General features: G+C 39.7%; 1 protein-coding gene across 1 annotated transcript in view; it reads left to right on the top strand.

Moving 5' to 3' along the window:
- The first annotated feature begins 571 nt into the window (after positions 1–571).
- GRXCR1 (glutaredoxin and cysteine rich domain containing 1) overlaps positions 572–19,800 on the top strand; it is a 41,247-nt gene continuing 22,018 nt past the window's right edge. The window contains exon 1 of the mRNA XM_056361251.1: positions 572–1,106. Within this exon, the coding sequence (XP_056217226.1) occupies positions 660–1,106 (447 nt within the window). The 5' untranslated portion in view covers positions 572–659. The remainder of the gene's footprint in view (positions 1,107–19,800) is intronic.

The raw sequence follows: 19,800 nt of genomic DNA, 5'->3' as shown, positions 1-19,800 counted from the left end.
GCTCAGTTTTATTTAATAACACTGCATAACTCTGTGCAGCACATTGTGACTAATCACTTCCCCATTGCCCTGCCAGTCTGTGAAAAGGCCAGCATCACAAAACACCAAGTCAGAGCTCCTTGCTGAATGTCTGGAAGTTTATATAAAAAGCAAACTTTGGTGAATGAGGTCTGACTGGTAGGGGAATTGTTTTGATGAAAGAAACGTGCCCATCATTGACTCCTCTTCAGTGCTGAAGTTTGTGATTTTCCCCTTAGATGTAATGTACATCAACAGTTTTGACTCTGCAGACCTTGTGAAAAGGTCTTCCTCTTTTTCGTTCCTGGCAAACAAAAACTGCATTCATATAAACTCATGTAATTTCTGTTCTGGGTTTATCGTCTGTGGATTTGAATTTTTATTTTATTCAATGAATATAATTTCTCCCTTTCTTGCTTCTTCCTTAGTGCTAAAAAATACACAATGGCTTTTTAATATTTAATTGATTAGATCATTTTACAGGTTTTAGTTTAAAGGTAACCATAGCACAAATGCATCCATTATTAACTGCAGAACGGCAGTGTAGCTTCTTGGGAACCCTCTTTAGTTTAATATGAGAACCCCTGTCAACAGAAAACAGCGCTGATATTGTTGTTAAGTGTGACAAACTGGCAAATGCAATGGGCACCACGCTGGAACAATGCAAACTGCTTATATCAATGGAAGAGGCGATGTTTAAAAGTGAGATAAAGGCGGACAGCGAGAGGCTGTCAAGGAAGGTTCGATTCCGCGTTGCGTCCTCGCACAGCGGGAGGGTGCTGAAGGAGGTGTACGCTGACGGGGAGGCTGCCGACTCTCTGGACTCCGAGTATGCCAGTAGCTCAGAGACTGACCAAACCAGCCGGCTGAGCGAAGTGGATGGGCAGCAGAATGGACACGTAGGGTCCGAGTGCGACGAAAATGAGAACGAGCAGGATGACTTGCTCATTTTAGTCAGAGCCACTAAAGAGAGGAGGTTTGGTACAAAGCGAGTCAACATCCTCAGCAAAAATGGCACAGTCAGGGGAGTCAAGCATAAAGTGAGCGCTGGTCAAGCCCTCTTCGACAATTTGGCAAAAGTATTTCAGGTAGGTGATGTGGTTCTGCTGGCTGTAAGCCCTGTGTCTGTTCCTTTTAACTCCTCATGTTATTCTTCCCTTTGTCCAAACCTCTCTCATTTATGATTTCTCAATGTTCTGCCTCATTTCCATTGCCATCCACTTGCTGTTGTTGCCCAGGAGGGGCTCATTGTTCTTTCTGCTGTATAACACCTCCCCATTTCCACACTCCAAATTGACTGTGAACTTTTTCTTCCAAAATTGGCCTGAAGTTTGCTGAGTAGAGATGTGTATGTTGTGCTTCCCACGTATGGACCAGGAAAGAAACGTTAACAGAGGAATTAGCTGGCACTTTATTGGAGGTTTGTACAGACCCACCGTACAGGGATGTGTCATGTTTCTACTCCTATTATATTAGTTCTAATGAGTTTATGATGTTATCCACTGTCCCCTACATGTAAATAAGTATACTTGCAAATCCCATTGTGTTTAATGTGCAAAGTAGATCAAATTTGGTGCAGGATGGCAGCATTGACGGTTTTCCCACATTAAAATTTCAGAGGAATGAAATCTTAGTCGGACGTCTCTTTTATTAACATGTGTTTTCCATTTATTTTGTAGAAGGAGCAGAATATCTGTATTTGAAACAGTATATGCCACACTGATGCCTTAGGCAGAGAAACACAGGCCTCAGAAAAATCGAGATAAGAGTTCTAAAACAATTAGCTCATGTATATGTTTTATCTATATAGGCTATTCAAGCCTTTAAATCATTACTATTGAAAAAAAGAGCAACAAGTATGGAACCAAACTCTTTCTAAAGGTTGTTATATTATGATGGTCACTTAAATTCATCTACAATTGGCTTCAGGGTATCATTTCAAAAGTGTTTATGCAATTTTAAAGCATTGGGAATTTGATATCAGTAACAACTGCTGTGTATGGAAGTGAAATCTTCTGAAGTTCTTTCTTACTTTGAAACTAAGTCATTTCATAATATGCTTAGAAATGGCTATGGATTAACATTCTCTTGCTTCTGAATATTAATTTATCCTCTATGTTGTACCTAAATTACAACAGTCTTTTTGTCAATACTGATGTTCCTGTGGAAGTTGGATGTTTCAAAGATGAATTAGCTGTTCCTTTTTTGTTTTGACATCACATAACACTCAAGTAGCTTGCTTTCTTTCAAGCCACTCACTGATGAGTTTGTCCTTGAGTTCCCTAGTCTGATAAAATTTGTAAGAAAGTCATATTTTCTAAGTAGATATGAATTAGGAAGTATTAACTGGTTCATGTCTGGGTTCTTCTCCGACTTGGATTCTCAATACTGTTCCATGTTGTTTTGCTACATGCAGTACACCATTTCACCTCGCTAACCTCATTCCCTCCTAAAGGCTTTTTTCCACTTCATCATTAACATCAAGCTAAGAAATGTGAATAAGCTAGATAAATAGACCCATTTGAAGACGTATATACCTTAATTAGCCTCCCTGTCTTCCTGTTTCTATATCCAGTTTTAGTTTGGAAGTTCTTTGGGAAAGGTTCATGGACTGAAATCAATGTTCTTTGCAACGAAGTTTCTTTTAGTAGAGTTACAGCTAGGACCAGCACTACTTCCATCAGGTGTTTTGCTGGAAGAAAGTAATACTTGAGAGGAGATGTATCCATCTGATAACTTTGAAAAATGATACGTAGCCAAGTTTATCACCAGAGGTCTATAGTTAAAGCCTATAAAATAATGAATGGTTTAAAAGGTGGTAAGGATTTTGTACTGTCAATATTTTACAGCTGAAGAAAGTGGAAAAATTAAATTACCAGGTGAAAACAAACAGGTTTTTGTACAGCACGTAATTAAATTTAAGAACTCTCAGCTACCGGCATTGTAAAGACCAAAAGTATAGGCAGGTTTTGAAAGCAGATGAGGAAAACAGATGGGGAACTAAGCAGCTTCTGCTTAGGCAGGTCTAGATGACTGATAACCAGAAATAACTGTATATTCTTAGCTTAAGAATCTAGTGGATCAAAGACATATATTCAATAATATACAGAACATCATGATTTGAGGTTTCTACACAAACAAGTTCTTGTTTCCCCAGAGATAAGGTTTGACGTCTAGTGAAGAGGAATGATCGTTTGCATATCTTTCATGTCATACTGTAAGCCAGTTTTCTATGCCACATGGTGAACACAGAAGACAGCAAAGTACAAAGTTGACTTTGAGACTGATTCGGAACTGCTTGATCCTAATGTGAAATATGATTAAAATTCTTCCAATTACAAATGAAGTAGTGACCTTTAGGATGAGATTAAAGGATGATTTCTAGTTTTCTGTAAATCCGCTCCAGACAATTAATTGCACGGTAATACCACTTAGAGAACAACAAGAGTTCTTCATTCAAAGGTATGATAAGGTAGAAGTGTGTCTTTATTAGAAGATATAATAAGAGACAGGACAAGGGGCAGTGGGTGCAAACTGCAGTCCAGGTAGTTTCATCTGAATATGAGGAACTTCTTTACTTTGCGGGTGGCAGAGCACTGGGACAAGCTGCCCAGGGAGTGTGTGGAGTCTGCTTCCCTGAAGATATTCAAAACCCACCTGGACGTGATTCTGTGCAACCTGCTCTAGGAGAACCTGCTTTAGCAGGGGTTTGGACTAGATGATTTCCAGAGGTGCCTTCCAACCCTGACCATTCTGTGATTCTGTGATAACTCAATATCTCTTGATCTGGGCATTTTTCTAAGTTTCCCCCTTGATTATCTGAGGTTATCCGCAGTTACATGTTTCACTTCTTTGTAGATAAGCAACAGCAGATGTATAACAAGTTAAGATGTGTATGAAGCTCCTTATCCCTGAGAAGAGCCCATCTCTGCCCCTTGGATAATTCATCAGTGGATGACCTTGTTATACATTTCTCAGATTCAGTGTCAAAGCAGGTATTTGTAATCTCAGAGTATGCACATGAACTCTTGACAGTCCTAAATCCTGTGCATTGATGAATTCTTGAATGCAAAGACTTCTTATGTAGTATTTAATGTATCACTTATTGACTAAAATGTGTATGCAACAAGCCAAATACTGAGTACATGTGATTGTCCTGTGACCCTGAAACTAGGGTTTTTTTTGAGATTTTCTGCAGCGTCAGCATTCTGATACTTCAGACTATATCTGCAAATTCCTTTACTATGTTATTACCCCAAATCCCCAGCTGCTCCCTGCCGTAGAGGAGAGATCCTTTAAAACAAATGTATTTGCTTGGATATTCTAGGGATAAGCAGGGGTTCGTTAACTGGGCTGTATTAAGTCATGCAGCCAAGACTTCTGATGTTTTCTGTTCAAATACCTTTTTGAGTATTTTTTCCACATTTTCTAACTACAGCCTTTCTACAGATTTGGTTCAGAAAGTCCTCTCCCACAAAAGACTCATCTGAAAAAAAAATCACACCTTCTGGAGTTCTGGGGAATTTCAAAAGAGATGTAACAGAGGAAATATTTCTAGATGAAAAGGTGGTTTTCGTAGTTTTTGTTGTTGTTATGTGATACAGGCCTGGCCTGAGAATGTATAGCTACTGCCAACTAGACTTGCATCCCCTGCTGCACCTTCCCACATCCACCAAGCACTTCCATCACCAGCACAACCAATGCCTTCCCATTTCCACTGTCCCTTGAGAAGACAAGCTAAGCTCCTTGCATTGTCCTGATGGCTGTCTCTGTCCTCAGATGTGAGCTGCTCCAGCACTGTGACAGTAAAAGGTCTCCCATCAGATCGGCCCTGCATGGCTGGAGAAGCTGCTGTGAGCCCCGTGGGAGCCGCCGTGTGCAGCTGGGGCTGGCACGGCTGTGGGGATGGGGTGGGACCGAGCAGGACATGTCCAGGGGGTAGCTCAGCTTCATGGCAGGACATTTTTGGGACAGAAAGGTGGGGAAGAGACCAAAGTTACTGGTGCTTCAGGGGAGCATGGTTTCCATGGCAACCCTTCCAGCCTTTCCCTCCCAGAGGTGGATGCCACAAGGAGAGCGTTGACATAGCAACCGCATGGGGAGGGCGTTGCTGTGGCAACACCTCCTCAGCCCCTGCTAGGCAGGGAAGGTGGGAGGCCAGTTGGTGGTCATGGGTGGAGGCCAGGGATGGTCACACATGCCCACCGGCCCTCCACATGTGCCTGACCTGGCACTGGAGGGGTGGCCTCCAACAGAGCTGGCAATACAGTGGTCGGGAACAATTTATTCATGAGAAATATGCGCTACTGAAAAGCCTGAATAACAGAAAGGATCTGGAGCTCCCAGTCTCTCTGTGTGTGCACGTAGTTCTTGCTTCCTTGAAATAAATATAATTTTCCTCATGACCAATGTTTATGACTAGACCACCCCTATGATGGCTTCCAGGTGACACAGAGCAATAATCCTTGGATTGTCTGGTATGTTACTGAGTAGTACAATGATCATCTTATGTCAGACTGGGTTTCCATTCCAACATGCAATGTAATGGAGCTCAACGAAAGGTTTCACACAGGTGTCCCCTCATTTCCACTGTTTCAGCATGGATCCTTTCCTCCATTTCCGTACTTGCACACTCCACTGGACTTCCAGCCTCCTCTGAAAGGTCACCTTCTGCTAAATTAGCTGCAGATCTCATTCTCAGGCAGGCTCTGCTGACGTCTCTTATGAAATGGCAGGCCTGGTTAACAAACCTGATTAATGCCTTTTGTGAGCATTGCATCAGAGGGGATATGGGTGAAGAGTCACACATAATGTACTTGGTCTTTACAATGTTTTCCAGCACAGCATCTCGGGTAGAGCTAACATTTAAGGTTGCAAAGTGCAAGTCAGTATTCAGCCTGATAAAGAACTAGCTTATTAATGTTTAGAGAGAGGTGGGAAAGAGTTAAGAATCAGGTGGAAGTTCGTTAAGGAGAGCTTCTCAGGTGGCTAAGTTAATTTTCGTCTTTCTTTACTTGCAAGTGACCTGGAAAAGTGAATACACAGCAGCACATGCAGAGCTTACAAACCAGCAGGGCTAGCTAATATCACAGAGAAAATAAAAAGAAAGACAGGAGCAAAACCAGCCATCTTCTAAAGAAGGCAGATGTTGCATAGTGCTGCTAAGGAAAGTTTCTGGTGCAACAGTACAAGCAAAGGTGTTAGGGTGGGTGATATACAACCACCCCAGCCCCTGGACCATGTATCACTACAATCCCCAAAACTCTGGGGAGAAGAGAGAGGTCCACACTTTCACTGGAGAGGCCATGATGTTTTCCTCACTTCTTTGGCAGATGATCAGTGCTGACACTCCAGCATCATTGGACTCTTTGAACTCAAAGACCTCTGCTAGGACTCCACTAAGACTGTAAAAGGTCTCCTGAACTTCCCCTTCATATTCTCATCCATACACACTGCCCCATGACTCCTAAATGGGCATAGCTTGCAAGAGCAAAAAACGTGCTGGATTGCTTGTACCTACTAGTAGCAATGTTAGGGAAACCTGTTGATAACCTAAAGCCATAGCATTTGCTGTAGTAATGCCATTTATAGGGATGGAGATAAATCCCAGTGAGCTGTAGGTACCTCCTCTGAGGTATAAAGTTCCAATGTATGTTCCTAGTTTCAGCAAGTCTGGAAAACTAATTATTGAACAATTTTTTGCATTGAAATCTATGGAAGAATAGGAAAAATTGTAGTGACACAGAGGATCAAGTAATTATGAGAAGCAGGTTTCTGTTTCTTACAGAAAACTTAATGTTATGAGGACAACTGGATCACCACTGAAATGGGCAGTGTCCCTTCACCACTTCCTTTGTACCTTCCTAAGTTCTTTGATCTGTGACCACAGTGGTCATGAGTAAAACAGGTAGTTTCCAGGGCTGGTGGCTGAATAGCCACAGTGATTTAAAAAGGGAGATGTTCAGGTCTGTGAGCTTTTAACTGGAGCCTGGGGTTGGTCAGTACTTTGGTTAATGGTTCTTTATTATTCTCATGTTCTCTTATAAATCAGCTGCAAAGCACTGAGTTCAGACGAGTCTATTATTAGACCGTTCATGATATTTTAGGGTCTGCTGCTATTGGATTTGAAATTCATATTTGGTACAGACTTGAAATGATCAGTAAATAGACCTTAAACTATCTAATCCTCTTAAAGTGATATACAAGCTTTGAGGTAAAAAAGACTTTGCTGTCTCATTTTTTTAAAATGTGGGTAAGGGCTGTCTTGACTTTTCAATTCACTCATCATTGGGAAGCTTAGCAACAAAACCATGGTTAAATTTATCACTTCTTCAAGACTGAATCAATAACTGAAGAAGAAAAGTTGAACTTTTATGCTGGTAGTCTGACCAGTATGCACTGGACATGTGTCTTACCTTCCAGAGCACTGCATGGCCTCAAAATCCTTGTAAAGGATGCATAAATGAAGATGAAGACACTGTTCTTGAGACCCTCAGGTGCACTGTATGGGGCTGATCAGAGGCAAGCCCTGGGACAATAAACATTTCTGTTCTGTGTTTACGTATGTTTCTGTTTCAGAGGATAAGCAGTACTTTGACTGCTTCCTGAATCACACCTACATCTGCAGGTGAGTGAAAATTTTTATGACACTGAATTAATTTTTCCCCACTGAGTGCAGTATTTTTGTCTGTTTAGCATAGGTAATGACCACATAAAATGCAAGACAGCTGAGAACTAACCTTTATGCATTTTGCAGTAGAGGTCAGGCATTAGTGGCATGAGTGGTATGGTTTTGAATCTGTGCACAGCAGCCTTTCCTGAGACAGAGACTGAACTGACACACTTCCCAGCAAGGGTGTGTGAAACATGCTGGAGTCTCAAGTATAATCAAACTCTGGTAGATGCAGGATGGAAGCAGCAGTGAGGAAAAGATAATTTTGCACTTCATTAGCATCTTCGCTCTTCCGTTGGTAGAAAACAAATCCTAACAACCGACTGGTACTGAATAGAGTTGTCTCTGTCTTACCCCAGCTAGGGCCTAAGTGCCTGTGGTCCAAGCAGGTTGTGGACTCTGTAGGAAAAAGCGGAGCTGCTGCCCTGGGGTGTGAGGGAGAGCAGAATTAAATTGTTCCCTCTGTGAAGTCTATGCCATGTGGCTACTTTCCCAAACAGAATTATTTATTAATAAGCCTCAGCCTCTGGCTTTTCCTTTGCATGAACAAGGGCATAGTAAAGAAGCTGTGGTAATACTGCAGTGAATATGTATGATTATGTAGTGCTAGAGTGAACCAAGACTTCAGGTATAGATTCAAAATACCCATAGGCTTCTGAAGAAGGACTTGGACATCATGCTCCAAAACTGTCATCCTCCAAACCTCCCTTTGGTGCCATCTTGTCTCAAAGCCAGCAAAAGCCTTTTGTTAATGAAAGTTTGACTAGTGGTTTTCTTTGGCCATGTGCCTCAGCATCTCAGTAGAATCATAGAATCATTTAGGTTGGAAAAGACCTTAAAGGTCATCAAGTCCAACCATTAAACTAGCACTGCCAAGTCCACCACTAAACCACTTCCCTAAGCACCACATCTACAGATCTTTTAAGTACCTCCAGGGATGGTGATTCAACCACCTCCCTGGGCAGCCTGTGCCAATGCTTGGCAACCCTTTTGCTGAAGAAGTTTTTGCAAATATACAATCTAACCTCCCCCGGTACAACTTGAGGCCAGTTTCCTCTTGTCCTATCTCTTGTTACTTGAGAGAAGAGACCGACACCCACCTTGCTACAACCTCATTTCAGGTAGATGTAGAGAGTGATATCATCTCCCCTGAGAAATGAATCAAATGTACGATCAGCTAGAGAACACAAAGGAAATGTGATGTTTTTATATTGCTTCCAAATACATAGCAATAATACTAAAAATAATGCTTTACATATATTTACAAAAAATACAAATAATTCAAAACATATTTGACAGGGCATGACAGTTACCTCCTACTCATGTCCAATGGGAACCACAAAATAGGCGTTCCTTTGCCTGTCTCACCTGCGGGGCTTGATGTAGTAGGTGTACTCTCAGCACGCCTAGTGGATCAGATCCTACACAAACTACATAAGCAGATGCTGCTTTGTTACAAATCATGTCTGCAGGAGGCAGTGGTGGGAGTTGTACTTTGAATTACACAGTCACAAGACAGCATGAATAAATTGCTGGAGCAGGAGTGGAACACACGCTTGCTGATTTTCAGCTTGCCATACCAAATACTACTATCCTTCAGCATCATGCTTGACTTTCTTTCTCACTCTGAAGCATTATAGTGATGGTGTTGCTTCAGCATGGAGGTATCCTAGAAAAGCTTGTAGCCTGTGACTTGCTTATTGGGGACAAGAGATAAAGACGAGACTGAACAGAGGTAGCCAAGACACGAGAGATTGCAAATAACCATATTCTACCACCTTGTTTCATCCTCTCTCTTTAAATCTAAAAATACATTTGCTTTCCTTTTGAAAGAAAAAACCAGTGTGCTTGTTCTCAGGCAATAAATGTGAATGCCAAATGGAAATAGATGCCCCTTGGTTTTACTAAGTTGAATTCCGAAATCATATTGGCCTCAGGAAATTCTCTGAGCTGAAAATAGTCATAAAATGAGAAAGTATTAGAAGGAAATACCATATATGCTTGCCATCCTCTTACTTTTAATTATCTGTCTGGTAGATGACCTAAAATACTAGATGAATGCTGGGTCCAAGCCTGTGTACTGCTCTGGGACTCTTATGTAATGTCCCTTTGTGGAACTGCTCAGTAAGGTGCTCAGCCTTTGAATTAACATGGAAAATGCTTCATCTTACTTCAAACTGACTTGAAAAAGAGTGATGTTACATAAACAGCCTATCAAAAAAATCATAGGATGCTAGAGTGCAGAAATATTTTCTACTTATTCTAACAGTAGGAAATACTTTTTAAAAGTATTTTTCTGAATTGGCCTACAACAGAGATGAAAAGATGAACTGATTAGTCTTAATCATTAATTAGTAGCAATAACTCTTCATTTTTTTCTGGTTGCGGAGCTCAGCTTGGTAACCCAGCAGGACAATTAGTAGAAAATATCTTTCAAAGTACTCTTAAAACTAGAACTATCAAGAAAATTGGGGTCTATTCCCTTTTCTTTGACATGGTGCAACAGGCTGCCTGCTAGCACATTTGTTGTGTCCTCTCGCCCCTGAGTATCTGCATGCCTTTGACACAGCAAACACAGGTTTTATGGAACACATAAAGCTGAAATTCATTGCCTACAAATATGAACAAACCTGTATGCTTAATTACTACCATCCTTCTTGGTCATTGACCTCTAATTCTGTGTATAAATAAATTACTCTGCAATCGAATATTTAAGGGTCCTCATTGCACCTGATTGTCCTGGATGAGGTATGTTTTAGTTCAATTTACAAACAGGGATGCAAGTATTTGGCTACACTGGGCCAATTTGTCACCAGATTGCACAGCTGTGCATTGCAATTGCAAAAACATGGTAATAATGAGGATGAAACACAGCTCCTTTGTAAACAAACAAAAAAACCCAGTTCAGAAGAGTGAGGAATTACCTTTACCTTGGTGGTATGATTCTCCAGGCATGTAATAATGTTTTTGATCTCATGCCATAGAAGGCATTAGCAAAAATACTTTCTAACAAGCTAATAACATTACAATTCCATTTAGTTTACAGATCTCAGAAGTGTTTCAGTTCTGAACTAGGATTTGCAAATACTTACACGAGTAAGCTTACACATGCTAGACAAATACAAATGTACACATGCCACACAGGTGTTGTGTTACAATTAACCAGGAAAACTGTATTTTAGCAGTTGACCAAAAACACATTTCAGGAGCCACCCACTGTTAATTTAATTGGCATGTAGATGTCACTGAGGACTATTTCATTGCCTAAGAAAGAAGAAATGAAGTCATGCTTTATTTGCAGATAATGCTTGCTGGACTGCTCTCGTCTGTCAGCAGCCTGCTTTGACATTTGTCTACTAGTGTTGGCAGTTTATTACACATTACACCAACACATGGTATGTGATTAACAGCTTGAAAGAAAGAAATAGTCAAAGAGATACTGCTTTTTTTTGGCTGGAGTTTTAACCTGTGACTGCAAAGTTTGGCAGCATCCTAAGTTTGTTGCTTCGGTGCAATAAAACATGCTTCAGAATGGCATTTGCAACCAGAGAGAAAAGGGTAGGACTTGCATCCATGAAAACCTTCCTCTTTACTGCAGCATCCAGTACTAGCATGAAACTGAAATCTCACTGAATTTTTCAAAAATTTGTAAGAAAAATAGTAATAAGGACAGCATCCCCAGTCTGTTGATTTTGAAAAGGAGCTGGAAAAACCACAGCTCCCCATCCAAGCAGGCAATCTTCTGGTTTTGCTTGACGCTGTAGTTATGTTTTGGAGGGGCTGCCACAGCACAGCCTTCTACAGCCTCCATCACATAAAGCAACAGAAATGGTCACAGATGAGCAGCCAGAGTCAGTGAGGTAGAGGCTTATTTCACACATGACAAGAAAGAAGACAGAAACCCCATCATTCATTGCTAGAATGAATTCTGGAAAACATTTTAACAACCTTAGTACAATTTTGCTTTGGAACTATATATAGAGACACCATCCATCAATAATGTCAGAGGAGCATGTCTCTCATACTGCAGAAACAACACACGCAGGCTTGTTCTTTCTCCACTTCTCACAAAGAAATACAGAAAACCTTACTGGCCAATATTTGCACATAGTTATAACAACATGTGTTGTTGTGTTCTGCACTGACAAATCAGTCAATGCTGGTGTAAAGGCAAAGACATTTTTCTTTGGGATTGGCTCCTGGTAGCCTTGTTTGGAATACTTCTGATTGCTAATTACCTAACAGCCTTTCAAGATATTAAGAATTGACAGCTGTCACACAGTATTATTTAAGAAAAATCTATTTTCCCATGCAACTTCTGTAAGACATAAAGCACCCAGTTTCTAAACCTGCAATGGAAGTTCCAGATTTTTAAAGAAAAAATGATCTTTTCCTGCCCAGCTGCTCATGTCCTGCTCTTGGTTTACTACATGTAAATGCAAAGGACTCTCCATCCTAGCCCCACAGGCAGCTGTGAAGCATTCCATTGCTGTTTGAGTGGAGAATGTCATAAGAGACAGACTGATAGACACAGTGAAAAATGAGAATTTTAAGCATTATTGCTGGAGTTCCTTCCATTTATTGCAGGTCTTAATCAGAATCTTGAGAACTTCCCTTTCCAGGTGTTGGCTGATGCTTTCAATCAGATTTCCAAACATGCAGTGGTTAAGTCCAGTCATTCTTCCAAATCCCACCATGATCCAAAAACATAACCACCTACTCAGTCCCTCCAAGTCGAAACTTAAGCTGTCATGAAGATTTAAAAGAGGAATTTCTGAAGATTAATTAAAAACAATCATTTAAAATAGAAGTTTCTAAATGATTTTTTCAGGAAATAGAGTCTGTTAATTTAAATTTTTCTGCAAAGTTTTGCTATGGCAGCTCCTGGTTTCGTATCTTCTGGGTGGTCAGGCTTTTGCAAGCCTATCTGCTTGGTGCATGACATTCCCATGGATCCTCATGTAAGAGACTGTGGGGTGGAAGGGCACTTGTACAGGGCAGTATTTGCAGCTGAATTCAGGTGACTAATATCTTTTTTTCTGCTGCCACTGACTGGGAGCAGCCTTGCACCATGTAGTTCCTTCAACCAGGTAGCTTTATCCTCATTTGCTCCAGCAGTTTTCTTTTGAAGTCACTACAGATAAGGGCAAAAGTCGTCAAAAAAGAAGAGATGTCTAGTGAATTTTCTGACCTGTCTTTCATGCTGTCTCAATTCTCTTTTTGGTAGGAGGTTATGCGACTGGCAGAAATGTAATCAGTACGGAGTTTCAGCATTGCTTGTTGACATGATATGATGTTAGACTAAATGTTGTTATTGATTTTTCTTGCTGCAGGGGATTAAATGATATCAATGCAAAGGAACCACTGAAATTTTGATCCAAAAGAAAAGCAGATCGCCAATTTAATCACCTCAGCATCTGCTTGTAGTCATATTCCTTGACCAAAACACATTTAACCCTATGACATGATAGAGATTCTAGCCCCATTATAAGAATATTATTATACAAAAAGTAGGATTATAAGAATAACAATTTCTGTTCTATTTAAAAATTACTTATCTCTAGGCCGAATCCTAAATCAGATTAGTGCATAAAGATGCTCACACTGGTCTTGCTAAAAAATTACTCCAACTGCAGATGTGATATGCACAGAATAACTAATTTGGCAATTATTTTGACTAAGAGATTCAGGAGCTGGCATAAAGCTGGCATACAACTTGCTACATTCTGATTTTCAGACATTTTGCCTATTCGGTTAAAAAAACCCAAACCAAACCAAAACCAAAAAAAGAAGCTTATACCTTAGATTTTTTTCAGCAACAAAATCTGTAAGTGCTTCGTGGAGATGTGTTCTATTTTGCTCACACAGAAATGGTGGATGAGTCACCTGTCCCGTTTTGTACATCAAGGCTAGTAGCCACAGTGCAGGCTATTCTAGGACAGAGCTGGTTTATGTACGCTGTCTAGGAGTTGCATCCTCTAGGTCTGTGTAAAAATCTCAAGCTCTCTGCCTTTGGTTTTGGAATCTGTTGCATAAGGAAAGGAATTAAGCCCTGTATGTGTGCAGTGCAATGCATCTTTAAAGAAATGGAGATTGAGTATATAACTAGTAATTAACTACTCAGCGTTTGAAGATGAAGGTACCAAAGTTCTAGGTATTTTCAAGTAATTAAGCAGCTGAGAGTGTAGTTCCAATTAGATTAAGTAATATAGCAGGGAAACAAGGTCCTTCATCACTCAGTGCTGACACAGAACAAAGCAGTGCTACAACTACAAGAGATCCCTTTTCATCACTTCGTATACTGAGTGATAAGGCTGGCTCTCATTGAGGAGTAAGGACTGAATCAGCACTTCACCGTCACTTTATTGCACTAAGCATAGCTTAACTTTGCTCTTAGTCTCATTGAAAGACCCGGACAAAATTCATTACCATTTGCAGAGTGCTTTGTCACCCTGTGTGAGGCAATGATCTGTGTCCACCTGTAAAAAAGTTGGCATTTTCCTTAATGTGCAGTACAAATGACAACTTCAACTTTGTACATAATAGCCTGTTTTTATTTCAGCTCAGATGAGTAACATTTTCAAGTAGAATTTAAATTGTATAAAGTGCCAGGAAAGAAAAAGTACATAATTTGGTAAATGTTTGGAAATGAAAACTAAGCATACTGGGAGGGTGATGGTTTCCCAGTTTTGTTCAACACTCCTTGGGAGTTTCAGGATCTCAGTGCATCTCATTCCAGCTTCCATTCACAGGAACACAGTAAAAGAAAAAATAACTTTTGACAGAAAGATTGTTATCTGCCAAACACGAAAATCCCAGGGTGTATCCCAAATCAAAATCAGACTTTATTTAACTCTTTCCTTGGATTTTATCGGTTAGGAAGGTAAATCGTGAAGAATGGATTGTAATTTTGAAATTTCTCTGCTGCTGATTGCAGTTGAAAATGGCACCTTATTTCATTTATGCTATTACCTTCTTTAGTTGTTTTCTGAGTGAGGAGAAGTAGTTCTGTTGTACAAGACTGACTCTAGGGTGTAATTAATCCACGATGGAAGGCTGAACCATCTGCCAATGAAAATGTAGTAAATTATCAGCTGAGCTAAGTCCAAATGATAAGAGCTTTCCTGAATACTGGTTTTAACTTGCCGATTGTCTTTAACACTGGGAAAATCACCAGTTGCATCATTGGTGCAAATAAGAAAGAAGTCATGGACTATTGTGCTGTTTCCTATGGTATTCTGGTATATTGAAAGTAAATCTTAGGAAAACAGATCCATTCACTACACAAAGCATAACCTGGCAAAGAAGGAAGAGCCATATAATATCACAAGCGGGATCTCCCCAGCTAACTGTTTTATTCTTCAGTCAGAATTATGATTAATCACATTTTAATTAACCAAACTGTAATTGACATTTGGGACCTATAAAGGGGATCACTGCATGAGTAAACTGCACCTGGCTATGTTTAAATATAAAATGGCTTAATTGGAGATCCATGTGCATATGTATATATGTATTATTGTTACATTATTATTAACACCATTCAGTCTCTCCAGCAGCCTAAGGATACAACTATTTTAGAAAAGATGAGTAAGAGACTGGTGAAAGAGAGGAGAAAAGAGAAAGAGGGAATGGTTAGCAACCTCATTTCTTTTTTTTTTAAGCTTCATTTACCTGCCAGAGACCAGTATACAGGGTTTTCCAAAGCTACTGCCATGTTAAAAAAGAAATGGGACAGAGTAGACAGTAATTTCCATGTAAGCCATTTGCTACTGATCAGCATGGTTCTGCTTCTCTGCAGTATGAAATGTTCCATTGAGTGAAGGAACAGTGATTACAGATGGGGCCAACATGCTTAAACCAAGGCTCACTTGGAGCCACGCTGTTTGCTAACTTCTCCACATGATCTATCAAACACCTTCCTCTTCATTTGCCCACCCTCAGTTAGTCCTGCCTAGTCCATCATTACTTACAGAATATTCTCAAAGAGGACATAACCTGCCCCAAGATCCTCCTCAGACAGGCAAATAAAGAGTCAAATATCTTGAATAGCCTGATGAATAACAAGCAAAAGAAAAAGTTGCTTATGACAAGAGAAAATGGGATTTGGGCCACACAACTAAGGGTTCTGTTTAAGAGAGATGTATTGTGGTTTTTTTTTTATAATTCAGGATGACATCATGGGAAATGGTACATAAGTAAATAGGAGAATTACCACCAAAGTTGGAGTAAGTAATAGGACAAACATTCCCTCTCAAGACAACTAAACATATTTGAAAAATCCTACTCATATTATTAAAAAGCAAGCCCCAAAGTAGCTTAAAATGTTAGTTAAAATGATCAAACAGAAAAGCAACTATACAAGAAAAATAACTAGTCATTTATTCAAGTATTTCTTATCTACAAGCAAATATAGGCAAGTCTAGACATGTTTAAAAATTCTTTTTTGGCAAGTGACCAAACACTAAGTGCTAGTCAGAACTCTTTCAAGTTGACCTACGTGCTCTCTATTTCCAGCCCTTTTTGTTTGGAGTAGAACCAGAAAACAGAAAGGCCCAGAAAAAATGGATGTAAAAATTGACCAACATTATTTAAAATTCAGAAAATATTCCATTTTATTGAAGTTTGATTCTCATTTTACTCAGTCTGCTACTCCCTGTTGCTAGAGATAAAGAGATAGAATTGAAATAAACACTGATCAAATGTTGAATAATAATTATTTTTCATACTCATACATATAACTGATATCACCAAGTAGCAACATAACTATTAAGCAATAGGAAATTAAATGGTCTAATCTAGGACAGATCTTCTTCTAAGGATAGAGACTTCTTCTCTGGTATCCAGGGCTTGCACATTCTTTAGAATTGTATAATTAATACTATCAGTATTTTCGTAACCCATCTGTGATCCATTGTTTCAGTTCTCTGGTCTTCCACACTATTTACAGGCATAGCTTTAGGCAGGCAGATGCTATGCAGCTCAAGCCATACATTTTTAATTTACTGATAGCAGCATTTCTTTAGGTGACATGTAGTAGACTTTTTTTTTTTTTTCCTTTTACATTAATTAGTTTCTGTTTTCAAGGTACATTGAAGAAGTAATAGTGACCCTACAATCTGCCTGTTCTCTAACTTCATGTTGTCCATTAGAAGACACAGAAAATGGGCACGAATGATAAAATGCGAATCTATCATTTTCATTTTCACATTTTGTTTGACTTCCTGATTTTCCAGACATTTAAAAATGCCTGTATCTTTCTCATGTCAAAGGCACATTGCATAAACCGTTATGCTGCTGTTTTGTGAGCAGTCTTCAGAAAACTCTCTCCAGGTAAACAGCTGCAAACAGCTGAAGTAGAAATTCAGCCTTTTCCCTCTCCTTTCTTGTTTATGTAACACAACCACAAACTCTCACTGGTCTAATTTAATATCACTGGGATAATTTAAAAACTATGTCCCTTTACTTTTGCATAAATCAGACGTGCTACTGGAGCCAAAATGAGTCTAATATGCAATGAAAGTTCAAGCCAAAATCTAGACCTAAATTAAAAGACTTCCAAATGGTCACACAATTAATGCAATGACATAATATTGTATGTGTTTGTAGACATCACAACCATATTCAGGCCTGTCACAACACAAGCAATATCTGCCAGAAATAATATTCTCCTTGCAGAAGTGGGAAGTTTCAGTTTGACCACTGATATGCTACCATGTTTCATAGCTACCATATTTTCTGTGGACTGTGTGTGAATTTTAGTGCTTTGGTAAATTGTATCTGATGATTTTTAAAGGAATTCAGCTTACATCAAGCAGTGTAGGAGGTGAGACAGAAAATGAGTGGATACTGGGAGTAAATGGGTAAAACAGAAGAGGCTATTGGTAGGTGAAGCAAAGGTCCTTCTCTTCTCCAAGATGATAAAGATAACTGAAATATCTTTGGAGAAACCTCTCTAGGTAAAATTCACAGGATGAAATTATGTAGCATCCTTGTCAAGTAATTCTGTAGAGGTATTTGGAAAGGTGAAACTAACTAAGAGCCAGAAGAACTAGTGGAAACCAAGATCATGACAAATGAGACTGGCCAAACTGTAGATACTGAGATAAAGTAATTTGCAGAAAATTTCAGGTGGTAGTTATGCAAAGTCTGTGACTGTGAATATATGGGATAGGATGGAGAGGAATAAAATAGGAACACTTATATTGTTGAGGGAACTCAGGAGATAGATACTTGTGGAGAAAAACTGAGTTTATCTATGTGATACTGGAGAAAGCTCCCTGCTATCTGGATTCACAGAGACATCTTGGAGAAAAATGGAAGGGCTGTGATTGTCAGTGTTTGGAATGTTATTTGGGAGCCTGAAAAGCTGGTGTAATGGTTGCGGACGTGCTCCACCAGTGGTTTTAAGTAGCCTGTATTTTCAGTTTAAGATGATTAGGTAAATGTGTTCACTGGAATTCCTCAACAAACCTACCAGAGAGGGAAATGATGCTTTGAATTCAGCACATTTCCAGGGATCAACTTCAATCAATACAAAACTTTGAAGGTTTTGGCTCAGTCTCTTCCTGGCTTAGCTTGTGGCACTAGCTTGCACCAGAACATCAGAGTTTATCAGAAATGGTGGCATTATATGTGTTCCATGGCAATGCATAGTGGTGATCTTCATATGAAAGGGTGAGTTATCTGTGACACTTTCAGTAAGTAAGACATGTCCAGAAAACTGGGATCTGTGTTAACCGCAGTGCTCCTAGGTTTGATTTGGGAGTGCCTGCCTGCTAGGGGTGTGAGGCCTCTGGTGAGCCTCTGCCATTTTAGCTGATTCACTATATGCTCACCTCTACTGAAACACAATAAGGAGGCACCAGCTACATCTGAGCTGGCATCATGGAGATCTCCATCTCCCAGCCATTCTTGCAGCCTGCCTGCAGCACAGGCTTACAATTTTGACCTTACGTAAATCTTATGAAAAGATAAGGGCTGAGTTTAAATCAATCCCTCAATAGCTGCCAGAAATGTCAAGTCGGTCTTGAGAGAATATAGTGGAAAGCGAGAGGCAGGAGATGAAAGTCATCTGCATGCTGGCAGTGTTGCAGGAAGCACAAATCTCTCCTGGAGGCCTGGGGGTTCAGGTCCTGAGAGATGACTGTGACCTGGAAGAGAGCTGAAGAGCAATCAGACTTGGTGGAGGGGAAAGGAAGTGTAGTCTGCAATCTGATCAGTTCTTTGAAGTAAAGAGAAAGAAAAAAGGACTAGGGAAACAAGATTTTTCAATTACAGCTTGAATTCAGGAGGTTTGGCAAAGACAGATGAATGGGAAGACAGAGGTTTTACATTCATTCTTTTGATTCAAACTTAAAAGTACCTTTATTTTAACCGCATCTATGAAGAATTTTCTTGCTAAATGTTTTATACCCAGAGGAGCAAAATTTAGCATAATTTTCCACCAGAACTTCAGTCCTGACCACAAGGCAATTTGAAGTTTTGCAATTTTTTTGTAGTTTTTACCATTTAATTTTCCCGAAATTAACTGCTCATCTCTCTGACTGGCATAGCCTACTTCTTAAGAAGTAGTGTTAAAATTTAATACGCATTTCTAAGTAGTATTTGTTTTACGCAAAGACCCAAGAAGCAAATCAGAGAGCTTGTATCTCCTGCAACACAATTTTGTAGAAGCATAGTTTCAGTTTCCTGATCCAACGATTACATCAAACAAAGAGAAACTGTTTATATTGCCACTCAGATTATTCAGCTGGAAGCCATTTATCAAACATAGCAGATAATCAAACATCAGTAAAACTAGCTTATAACTCTCCTACTAACACTGCACCTGTAGAAAACAATTGTTTCCCTGGATGGATGCCAGGTTACAGCACACTACAATCAGTCTTTCAACACACAGTAGGCACAGAAGGGATATATGAAATAACCCATTGCCGAAGAAAATTCATTGTTGGGACGGGGGATGGGTCTGGCTGAAGTTTGCATGATGTGTTCTGTATAGATTAAGGTGGGTATTAAGTGTGTTCACATTAAATATACTAATATACTGTAAAACAGTTATGAAAAGTGAAAACGACTTACCAGAAACAGCAGCATTTCCCCACTGA

Source organism: Falco biarmicus, chromosome 1 (genome assembly GCF_023638135.1).
Source record: "Falco biarmicus isolate bFalBia1 chromosome 1, bFalBia1.pri, whole genome shotgun sequence".
Classification (NCBI taxonomy): domain Eukaryota; kingdom Metazoa; phylum Chordata; class Aves; order Falconiformes; family Falconidae; genus Falco; species Falco biarmicus.
Note: the sequence above shows the minus strand (reverse complement) of the source record. Positions and strands in the feature narration are given on the sequence as shown.